The following is an 11,770-nucleotide window of genomic DNA, read 5'->3' as shown; positions in this document are numbered from 1 at the left end:
CCCTGAAACTTGAGGAAGGAGAAAAGCTGTCTGCACCCCCAGACAGCTTCCCCCAGGGCTGGGACATGATTGTGGGGCCGACGTGGGGCAGGGCAGCCTGCCAGGCCTCGTTAGCATCGCTGCTGACGGACACGCCGTGCCCCGGAGAGCCGCGGCGTGTCGGCTGCTGCCAGAGCCGCTCGCGTCTCCAATTCCAGCCACGCTTGACAGGCAGCACCAGGATATTAAACTCCCCCCGAGCATCACCTGGGGGTCCCTGGGTGGGAGTGGGGGCAGCTGCCCCCTCCCTGCTGCTGCCCATGGGGTCCCCCTCTCGCCACCCCAGTCTGCGGCAGCATGGACATCCGCAACGACGTCTCCCAGCTGCGGAAGCTGGAGAACTGCTCCATCATCGAAGGCAACCTGCAGATCCTGCTGATGTTCACCACGGGCGCCGAGGACTTTCGGGGGCTCAGCTTCCCTCGCCTGCTCATGATCACAGAGTATCTGCTCCTTTTCCGCGTCTACGGGCTGGAGAGCCTGCGGGATCTCTTCCCCAACCTCTCCGTCATCCGCGGCACCAACCTCTTCTTCAGCTACGCCTTGGTCATCTTCGAGATGCCGCACCTGCGGGACGTGGGGCTGCACAGCCTGGGCCACATCCTCCGCGGTTCGGTGCGCATTGAGCGCAACCAGGAGCTCTGCCACCTCTCCACCATCGACTGGGGGCTGCTGCTGCCCGACGGCGGGGACAGCACCTACATCGTCGGCAATAAGTTGGCTGAAGAGTGTGCCGACGTCTGCCCGGGCATCCTGGATGTGGAGAAGCCGTGTGTGCAGACCAGCGTCAACGGACAGCTGGATTATCGCTGCTGGACCTCCAGCTACTGCCAGAAAGGTGGGTGCTGCTGGCACGGGGTCTGGTTGTGCTGCTTTTCTGGGATGGTGCTGTTTGCACTGTGGGGCAAACGGGGAGGGTGCTGGAGGAGGCTGGTGGGGCCACCTGGGAATGGCAGAGCCGGCGTGTGGCCGTGGCTCCCCTGCTGCTGGGAGTGTGCTGTGCAGGCAGCACGGTGGGGTAACCAGATCCGTGCTGTATCATCCTCCGAGGAGAGGCCAGCTCCTGGCTGCTGTGTTTTCCCAGCGGCGAGGTAAATACAGGCCCCTCCTGAGCTCGTTTTCTGTAAACAGGAGAGCTGGTAATGAAATATGTACTATAAACACAGATCCTTATCAGGGCTGCAACCTCAGCTGTGGCCCCGGTCTGGCTGCACTGGGCAGATGGGGTTCAGCATGGGCTGAGCCCCACCTTGTCCATCCATCTGTCCTGCTGTCCCTCCATGCAGCTCCCCATCCAGCCATCCAGCTGCTCACTCAGCCACCCATCAACCCACCTGCCTGGCCAGCCTCACTCATCACACAGCTGTCCATCCGTTTACTCCATCCCTTTGGGCACCCCTCCATCAGTGCTGCCATGCCTCCATCCACTTCTCCATCAATCCATCCCTGTATTCCTCACTGCATACCTGCATCCCTCCCTTTCTCCCTCCATTCTTGCATGCCCACATCCCAGCATCCCTCCTTCTGTCCCTGCATCACATTTCTCTCTTCATTCCACCATCCCTCACTCCATCCCTTCATTCCTCCATCACCAAATCCACCCCCATGTCCCTCCTTCCCTACATCCCTTCATCCCACCATCCATCACTCCATCCCTGCATCACATTCCTCCCTTCATCCCACCATCCATTCCTCCCTCCATCCCTGCATTCCTCCATCATCAAATCCATCCCCACATCCCTCCCTGCATCCCTTCATCCCACCATCCATTCCTCCCTCCATCCCTGCATTCCTCTATCATTGAATCCTTCCCTCCCTGCATCCCTTCATCCCCCCATCCCTCCCTCCATCTATCTCTCTACCCTACCCTCCCTCCTGTTTTCCCCGAGCCCTGGAGGATGCCAGCAGCCCCCCGAGCCCATCCCACCAGTCTCCTCTCCCCCCTGACCCCAATCCCAAGCCGTGCAGCCCGAGGCTGGGCTCCGTGCCCACGCGCCGTGTCTCCCCTCTCAGTGTGCCCGTGCGGCGCGGGCTCGGCGTGCACGGCAGCGGGCGAGTGCTGCCACGCCGAGTGCCTGGGGGGCTGCGGCCGCCCCCACGACAGACGGGCCTGCGTCGCCTGCCGCCACTTCCACTTCAACGGGCACTGCCTGCCCTCGTGCCCGCCCCGCACCTACGAGTACGAGGGCTGGCGCTGCGTCACCGCCGAGTACTGCGCCAGCCTCCGCAAGGTCTCCGACAACCCCCGCGACGCCTCCAAGTTCGTCATCCACCAGCGGCAGTGCCTGTCCGAGTGTCCCTCGGGATACACCAGGAACGAGAGCAGGTGGGGGTGTCCCCGGTGCCCCAGCACGGGTACAGCGGTGGCGCGCTGGCTGGCTCATGTCCTGTCTCCATTACCCTGCCCGCAGCATGTTCTGCCACAAGTGTGAGGGGCTGTGTCCCAAGGAGTGCAAGGTGGGCACCAAAACCATCGACTCGATGCAGGCGGCGCAGGAGCTGGGGGGCTGCACCCTCATCGAGGGGAACCTCATCCTCAACATCCGCCGGGGCTGTGAGTGCCTGGCAAACCCACCCTGGGTGGGAGAGCTGCTGTGGAGGGCAGGGGGTGGAGGAAGGGGGGTGGTTTGCCTTGCAGAGTGAATTAATGGGGAGGTGCCCTTCTCCCTGAGCTCACACAGTGTGTCATTCCCAGATAATCTGGCCTCAGAGCTGCAGAGTAGCCTGGGGCTCATTGAGACCATCACGGGCTTCTTGAAGATCAAGCACTCCTTTGCCCTCGTCTCCTTGTCCTTCTTCAAGAACCTAAAACTGATCCGCGGTGACTCCATGGTGGATGGGTGAGGATGGTGTGGGTTTGGGGGGGACATGTGGCCCTGAAGGTTCCCTTGCCCACTGCCTCATCCACACCTCCTCCCCCAGGAATTACACCCTGTACGTCCTGGACAACCAGAACCTGCAGCAGCTCTGGGACTGGAGCCACCACATCCTCTCCATCCCCGTGGGCAAGATGTACTTTGCATTCAATCCCAAGCTGTGCCTGGCCGAGATCTATCGCATGGAGGAGGTGACAGGCACCAAGGGCCGGCAGAACAAAGCCGAGATCAACCCCCGCACCAACGGGGACCGGGCGTCCTGTGAGTACGGGCATGGGGACATCCAGCAGTGCCACGACCCTCTGCCTGAGCCCTGCCTCCTCCCCACAGGCAAGACCCAGACCCTGCGCTTCATCTCCAACGTCACCGAGTCCGATCGCATCTTCCTCAAGTGGGAGCGGTACCGGCCCCCCGAGTACCGGGACCTCCTCAGCTTCATTGTCTACTACAAGGAGTCGTAAGTGCTGCCTCTTGTCCCCATTGTGGAGGGTTTGGGAATGTTAGCCTGTGGTGTCCTCTGTCCCTGCTGGATGCTCTCGGGACCCTCCCTGATGTCTGGTTTGGGACAGACCCTTCCAGAACGTGTCGGAGTACGTGGGGCAGGATGCCTGTGGGGCCCAGAGCTGGAACGTGCTGGATGTGGATCTACCCCTGAGCAGCGAGCAGGAGCCAGGGGTAACACTGCTTAACCTCCGTCCCTGGACCCAATATGCCATCTTTGTGCGCGCCATCACGCTCACCACGGCCGAGGAAGGACGCAACTACGGGGCACAGAGCGAGGTGGTTTACATCCGCACCATGCCAGCGGGTAAGGGGCTGGCAGGGGGCCAGCAATGCCCTTGGTGAATCCCCCCACCCTCAGGAAAGACTGACCACCCCTGTGTCATCCCAGCTCCGACGGTGCCCCGGGATGTCATCTCCATGTCCAACTCTTCCTCCCACATCGTGGTGCGTTGGAAACCGCCCACGCAGCGCAACGGCAACATCGTCTACTACCTGGTGCTGTGGCAGCAGCTGGCCGAGGACATGGAGCTCTACATCAACGACTACTGCCACAAAGGTGAGGCCAGGCAGGGCAGGGGCAGCGCAGCAGCCAGCAACACCAGGGGAACCAGGGTGGTGCCACTGAGCCAGGCTCTGCCAGCCCTGCCCGTTGCTGCCCACAGGCCTGAAGCTGCCCACCAGCAGCGCAGACACGCGTTTTGGTTTTGGGGATGGTCCCGAGGGGGAGCAGGATGCGGAGGAGAGGTGCTGCCCCTGCCGCCCCACTGACGGGCAGCTCCGCATGGAGGGCGAGGCCGAGTCCTTCCAGAAGAAGTTTGAGAACTTCCTCCACAATTCCATCACCATCCCCAGGTGCCATCTGGGGGGGTTCCCTGCTTTGGGGGGCTCCCTCAAGCTGGGTGCGTGGGTCTGCCTGGGTGGGGGGGTCCAGTGGCTGCTCCTGGCAGACCCTTTAACTGATTTCCTACTGTGTCAGGCCACCCTGGAAGGTGACATCCATCAATAAGAACCCACAGAGGTGAGCTGGGACCACACCATCCTGGGGGATCCCCCCTCCCCTGACCAATTTTGGGGGACAACCCCAGCACCTCAACTCCCCACCACTTCCTGTCCCCATGCCCTGCAGGACCCCAAAGCAGCGCAGGGACGTGGTGGCCGTCACATCCGCGGCCAACGCTTCCTCAGCAGAGCCGCTGGCCCCGAGCCGCCCGGGAGGCGAGCCCAAGCCTGACTTCCAGATCTTCGAGGACAAGGTGGTGCGTGACCGGGCGGTGTTGTCGCGGCTGCGCCACTTCACCGAGTACCGCATCGACATCCACGCCTGCAACCACGCCGCGCACACCGTGGGCTGCAGCGCCGCCACCTTCGTGTTCGCCAGGACCATGCCCGAGCGTGCGTCCCCAGCCCTTCCAAACCCAACCCGGCCGTGCTGGGATGTTGTTGAGATGGGGGTTGGCAGTGGGTGATGCCCCCAGGAGCTGACTCCCTCTGTGCCTCTCTCCAGTGCAAGCTGACAACATTCCTGGCAACGTCACGTGGGAGCCGGCTGGCAAGAACAGTGTCCTGCTGCGCTGGGAAGAGCCCAGGAACCCCAACGGGCTCATCCTCAAGTATGAGATTAAGTACAGCCGGGAGAGTGAGGTGAGAACCCCCTGTGGCATCCCCTGCCCAGCCCTGCCAGGTCTGGTTATAGGGACACAGCACCCATGCCATGCCACACCACACCACACCACACCACACCACACCACACCATCCCATCCTCCTCGCCATCTCCATCCCATCCCAACCCTATCTCCATCCCATCTCCATCCCATCTCCATCCCATCTCCATCCCATCCCCATCCCATCCGATCCCATCCCATCCCATCCCATCCCACCCCATCCTCATCTCCATCCTCATCTCCATCTCCATCTCCATCTCCATCTCCATCTCCATCTCCATCTCCATCTCCATCTCCATCTCCATCCCATCCCTCTCCCAAGACTTACACATGGCTGGGGGGGATGAAACCCCTTTGCTGCCCTCACGTTGTCCCCTCCAGGAGGTCACCACTGTTGTCTGCGTCTCACGCCACCGCTACTCCAAGTATGGGGGTGTCCACCTGGCTCTGCTCCAGCCAGGGAACTACTCAGCCAAGGTCCGGGCCACCTCGCTGGCTGGCAACGGCTCGTGGACGGGACTGGTCAAGTTTTACATCCTGGGGCCAGGTACCTGCAGGGGACAGGGGGACATCAACAGGGACCTTGGCGGGCAGGGAGGGGGCAGCTGTGGGGTCGGGGAGCTGGGGCTCTCTGGGGAATTGGGCTGTGCTGCTGGGATGGACCTGTGGGATCAGGGCATGCTGCTGGGCCTGGCTGCTGAAGGTGGGAGTGGTTGCTGGACTGGGAAGCTGAGGGGTTGAGGGATGATCCTGGCCTGAGACACTGGAGCATCACAGAGTCACAGAATCATTTGGGTTGGAAAAGCCTCCGAGACCAGCGAGTCCAAATGTTCCCTCAGCACTGCCAAGGCTGACACTGACCGATGTCCCCAAGTGCCACATCAACACCTCTGTTAAATCCCCCCAGGGACAAAGACTTCACCAGTGCCCTGGGCAGCCTGCTCCAATGCTTTCCAGTTTTCCCCAATATCCACTCCAAACCTCCCCTGGTGCAACTTGAGGCCACTTCCTCTGGTCCTGTCCCTGTTCCCTGAGAGCAGATCCCTATCCCCACCTGGCTGTCCTCTCCTGTCAGGCAGTTGTGCAGAGCCAGAAGGTCCCCCCTGAGCCTCCTTTTCTCCAGGATGAGATCGCCCCACCCCCCTCAGGTGCTTCTGGTGCTCCAGATCCTTTCCCAGTTCTCATCTCTTCTCTGGTCACATTCCAGCACCCCTTTCTTGTCATGTGGGGTCCAAAACTGACCCCAGGACTTGAAGTCTCTCAGGGTACCCAGCACTCACTCTCTTCTCAGCTCTCCCTTGGGTATTAATGGATTTATAGAAACATTTTTTATTGTCTCTTATGGCAGATTCAGTTCTAGTTGAGTTTTGGCCCTTCTAATTTTCATTCTTGTCCTGAGCTCCCTCAGATCCTCCTGAACTTCCTGCTCCCTCTTCCAAAGATCAAAACCTCTCCTTTCTCCCCCAGTTCCAGCCACAGACCTCTGCTCAGCCAGATGGGTCTTCTTCCCATCCTTCATCCAAGGATGCTGCTGGATTGAGGAGCTGGGGGAGTGGGGAGTTGGACACTGGGACAAAAGGGTGGAGGGATGCTCTGGGACAGGGGCACACAGGGATCAGAGGGTGCTGCTGGTCTGGGGAGCTGGAGGCTCCCCCTCTCCAGCTCAGGGGTGGGAAGGTGTCCCATGTGAGCTGGGATGAGTGCCCAGACCCTGATCCATGGTCACCTGCTCCTGGCAGCTGAGGAAGAGTCCAGCAGCTTCTACGTCCTGCTCACCGTCACGCCGGTGGTGCTCATGGTGCTCATCTCCTGCCTGGCCGTCTTTGTCTTCTTCTACAACAAGAAGAGGTAACGACCCCCCTCTCCCCCCAGGGCTGGGCTGGGCTGGGGTCTGGCCAAACGAGGCCTGGGAAGGGCTGGGGGGAGGCAGCAGCTCCGAGCGCTGCCCACCCCTGGCAGGAACCATGACGGGTACCCCAGCGGGACGCTCTACGCCTCCGTCAACCCTGAGTACTTCAGCGCCTCGGACAGTACGTGGGGATGTGGGGACAGGCAGGGCCACCCCAAAGGGCCACCGAGCCCTTTCTGCACTGGGATCGCGCTGGAGGGGATGGGAGTGGGATGGAGATGAGTATGGGAGTGGGAATGGAGATGGAGATGAGGGGAATGGAGATGGGAATGGAGGTGGGGATGGGAATGGGATGGGGACAGGGAGGAGGGTGGTGATGGAATGGAGATGATGGAATGGGAATGGGAACGGGAATGGGAATGGGAATGGGAATGGGGACAGGGAGGAGGGTGGTGATGGGGTGGAGATGATGGGGAATGGGAATGGGGATGGGATGGGATAGGATGGGATGGGATGGGATGGGATGGGATGGGATGGGATGGGGACAGGGAGGAGGATGGTGATGAGCTGGAGATGGGAATGAGAAAGGGATGGAGATGAGGATGAGGATGGAGACGAGGATGGGAATGGGATGGAGATGGGAATGGGGACAGGGACTAGGATGGTGATGACATGGAGATGAGGATGGGGATGCAGATGGGGTTAGTCACAGTGACGGGGACGGGGTGATCCCCACTCACCCCACAGTGTACATGCCTGATGAGTGGGAGGTGTCCCGGGAGAAGATCACAGTGATCCGGGAGCTGGGACAGGGCTCCTTTGGGATGGTGTATGAGGGGGTGGCCCTGGGGCTGGTCACGGAGGGAGAGGAGACCAAGGTGGCCCTGAAGACTGTCAACGAGCTGGCCACCATGCGGGAGCGCATTGAGTTCCTCAACGAGGCCTCCGTCATGAAAGCCTTCAAGTGCCACCACGTGGTAGGTGGGCAGCTGAGGGGGAGGGAGGGGACATGGCGGGTCTGGCCACTGACACGCCAGCCCTCTTTGTCCCTGCAGGTCCGTCTGCTGGGCGTGGTATCCCAGGGCCAGCCAGCTTTGGTCATCATGGAGCTGATGACACGTGGGGACCTGAAGAGCTACCTGCGTTCACTCAGGCCTGAAGCCGAGGTGAGGGGCTGGTCAGGTGCCAGGAGAAGGGACACTCACCCTGCTCCAGGGGGGTGCTGGCGTAGCCCTGCCCCAGCCCTGACTCTGTGCACGGTGCAGAACAACCCCGGGCTGCCACCGCCGTCGCTGAAGGACATGATCCAGATGGCGGGCGAGATCGCCGACGGCATGGCCTACCTCAGCGCCAACAAGTTCGTGCACCGGGACCTGGCTGCCCGCAACTGCATGGTGTCCGAGGACTTCACCGTCAAGATTGGAGGTGGGAGTGAGAAATGTACAGAAAATTCTCAGACTGTGACAAAAATTTATGGACCCCTCAGTTTGGGAAGGATGTGGGGATGCTTGAGCGCGTCCAGAGGAGGCAACGAGGCTGGAGAGGGGCTGGGAACACAAACCCTGAGAGGAACCACTGAGGCTGCTGGGGGTGTTTAGCCTGGAGAAAAGTAGACTCAGGGGTGCCCTCATCACTCTGCAACTTCCTGGATGGTGGTTGTAGTCAGGTGGGGTTGGGCTCTTTCTCCAGGAACTGACAGAACCAGAGGACACAGCCTTAAGCTTCACCAAGGGTTGGATATTAGGAAAAAGTTTTTCATGTAAAGAGTGGTAAAGTTCTGGAATGGCTGCCTGGGAAGGTGGTGGAGTCACCATCCCTGATGTGTTTAACAAAGCCTGGATGTGGCACTGGGTGCCAGGGTTTAGTTGAGGTCTTGGGGCTGGGTTGGACTCGATGGTCTTGAAGGTCTCTTCCAACCCAGTGATTCTGTGAATTCTGTGAGAAGACTCACATCGTGTGCATCTGTATACAAACCTTGAGATAAGATACTACCTTAGAAATACCATAGAATAAGACAGACATTGTAGAGAGAAAAATTGAACTAGAAACAAGTTTCAAAAGATAGCCTTACAAATAAGACTAGATACTTTAGAGAAATAGAACTATGAAAGATGCATTGTAGCAGGACCCACAAAGAGTAATTTTAGATGATTACTGTAAGGCATTTACAACATAGTGTAGCTAAAGCTGATAGGCCAAGAAACACTTATAGTATATTGTAATTAAGAAATCATTAGCTTCTGATTGTAATGGCATGAATTATAACATCTGTATTGTCTCACCCTTCTCATGAGACTGAAAATAGAATCCAAGTTTTTAAAACACCTCTCAGTTGCCCCATCCCTGGGTCAGCAAAGGGCAACAGTGGGTGGGCAGTGGTGGTGCCAGCCCTGTCTCCTGCTGCCCACACCTTCCTCCTCCTCTTCCTCCTCCGCCAGATTTTGGCATGACCCGGGATATCTATGAGACGGATTATTACCGGAAAGGGGGCAAGGGGCTGCTCCCCGTGCGCTGGATGTCCCCCGAGGCGCTCAAGGACGGCATCTTCAACACGCAGTCTGACGTCTGGTGGGTGCTGGGGTGGGCAGAGCCGGGGGGATCTGGGGATCCCCCGGCTGAGCAGCGGTGTCCTGGCAGGTCTTTCGGGGTGGTGCTGTGGGAGATCGCCACGCTGGCCGAGCAGCCCTACCAGGGCATGTCCAACGAGCAGGTCCTGCGCTTTGTCATGGACAACGGCATCCTGGAGCGGCCCGAGAACTGCCCCGAGGAGCTGTGAGTGCTGGGGACAGCCCCTGACACCCCCACCCTGCTGTGGGAGAGGCTGCCAGGGGAAATCGTGCTCTCTGAAGTGCTGGGAGGGCTGTTGGGAGCCCCCCAAAGCCAGCGGGTGCCCTCTCTCCGCAGCCACGAGCTGATGTGCCTGTGCTGGCAGCAGAACCCACGCCAGCGCCCCTCCTTCGTGCAGCTCCTGGAGCGCATCAAGGACCACATGGCGCCTGCTTTCCGCACCCTCTCCTTCTTCTACAGCCCCGAGAACGGCCATCACGGCTCGGGAGAGCCCTCCAGCACCGAGACAGATCCATCCCCCAAGGAGGATGAGCCCCCCGCGTCCCCCCTGCCCGCACGCAGAGACCACAGCCCAGGGCAGCTCCCCAACGGGACAGCCTCGCTCTGACCCCAGGGTGTCCTCGGACCCCCGCTGGACTCTGCACCCCACGCCCCTCTCCAGCCACCCCCTGCTTGCTGGGAGCCCCCCGCATTATTTATTGCTTCCGAGGGCCCAGCCAAGGAGTGGGTGCCTTGGGAGGAGGGTGGCAGCAAGGCAAGGATGGTCTGTGGGATGCATTTCCCCTGAAAATAAATTGGGGGCGCTCCGAGATGGGGGGAGGGAGTGGGGGGCTGCTGGTTGGGAGGAGAACACCCATTTTTCCTTACTTTTTTTGGGGGGGTGGGATAAGGTGGGTATGGGAATGGGTAGCAGGGTTTGGCATTTGGGGTCCCCCATCAACCTGCCCCTGTCATCGCTCCCCAGGTCAGCGACCCCTGTGATCCCCACACCTTTCCCAGGTGGGGAAACTGAGTCACGGGTCTCAGAGAAGCCTGGGGTTGCCCTGATGTCTCTTCCCAGAGGCCGTGCTGGTCCACGGAAGGGGTGTCACTGCCTAATCTGAGCACGAATAAAGGGGATGAAGCTCAACTCTGGCAGTGCCTGGTTTGGGGGGGGTCGCGGGGGGGGGCGGCACAAGGGGCTTCCCACTCCCCACCCCCCCCAGCCCTATCTGCGTCCTGTGGCTTTGCCCTGCGGTGCCCAAACCGGGGGCGTTTCTAGAGAAAAACGTCAAAGCAGTGGAATTTAGGAGGATGTGGCGACAGCCGCTGGCCCGCTCTGCCGGGGGGGGGTTGTGCTGGGGTGTCCAGTGGGGCCCCACGGGAGGTGACCCCAAAGGAATCGAGGCCCCGTGGGTGCCGCTGGGGGCTGGCGGTAGAGATGAGCCATGGGGGGAAGGGTGCGGGCTGAGAACGTGCACAACTCAGCGCTGGGATGAGCCACCCCCCGACGTGCTTCCGAGCAAGCTCGGGGACAAAACGGCGTCCTGGTGGGGATGGGGAGCCCTCTCCTGTCCTGCCCCACCTCGGGGAGGAGGGCGAGGTGGGTCCTGGTGGGAGGGGACAGTTGGGGACATGGCCACTGTGCCACCAAACGTCCCTCGGTCTCCAGCATCTCTGTGCCCCGACATAACGGGGTGCTGGGGAAGAGCTTGATCCAGGCGAGAGCATCACGCCTCGAGATTTGGGGGCACCGTCGGGGGGGTGTGACAGCTTGGGGGACTGTAGGTGGCCCGTGCGCTGGTGACAAACTCTGTCCCTTACACTGCAGCCCACCCTGAGCCTGGTCCTGGAGCGGGTGTGGTGGCTGTGTGTACACGGGTGTGCCCTGGGAATTTTGGGGGTTCCACTGGTGGGATGGATCCGCTTGGTGGGGCTGGGGGTGCCAGTGTATGGTGCCAGCATGCAGGGAGGGTGGCGGCAGGGCACGGGCAGGGCACGGGCAGGGCACAGACGGGCTCCATGGTCGGTGCCAGTGTGAGGAATCCCCCTGTCCCGGGTCGGAGCCTTCCCGATGCCCGTGAATCACGGCCGGGGGTGTCTGGGGCCGGGGCGGGGGCGGTGCCGGGGCGGGGGGAGCCGCCGGCCCCTCCCGGGAGGCCGGTCCGTGCGTTGCTTTTAAGCCCCGCACGGCCCCGTGCTCGGGCTGCCGGGCAAGTGCGAGGGAGGGCGGCACCGGCAGCACGGGCACCGGCAGCACCGGCACCGGGACCGGGACCCGGACCGGCCCCGCG

The 11,770-nt window shown here is 61.0% G+C and overlaps 1 protein-coding gene across 1 annotated transcript; it reads left to right on the top strand.

Annotated features, from left to right (window-relative positions):
• Positions 1 to 330: 330 nt before the first annotated feature.
• Positions 331 to 10,216, top strand: INSRR (insulin receptor related receptor). Its single transcript, XM_041397219.1, has 21 exons — positions 331 to 877; positions 2,053 to 2,365; positions 2,451 to 2,593; positions 2,735 to 2,879; positions 2,962 to 3,176; positions 3,246 to 3,372; positions 3,485 to 3,723; positions 3,808 to 3,975; positions 4,082 to 4,271; positions 4,396 to 4,437; positions 4,564 to 4,811; positions 4,924 to 5,060; positions 5,465 to 5,627; positions 6,820 to 6,928; positions 7,040 to 7,110; positions 7,677 to 7,906; positions 7,985 to 8,095; positions 8,195 to 8,354; positions 9,368 to 9,497; positions 9,567 to 9,701; positions 9,834 to 10,216. Exons 1-21 carry the CDS (start codon positions 337 to 339, stop codon positions 10,102 to 10,104), a joined length of 3,888 nt encoding a protein of 1,295 aa, XP_041253153.1. The 5' UTR covers positions 331 to 336; the 3' UTR covers positions 10,105 to 10,216.
• Positions 10,217 to 11,770: the final 1,554 nt, after the last annotated feature.

Source organism: Onychostruthus taczanowskii, unplaced genomic scaffold (assembly GCF_017590055.1).
Source record: "Onychostruthus taczanowskii isolate IOZ18803 unplaced genomic scaffold, ASM1759005v1 scaffold138, whole genome shotgun sequence".
Taxonomy (NCBI): Eukaryota; Metazoa; Chordata; class Aves; order Passeriformes; family Passeridae; genus Onychostruthus; species Onychostruthus taczanowskii.
The sequence above is the reverse complement of the archived record's forward strand: the minus strand, read 5'-3'. Positions and strand labels throughout refer to the sequence as shown.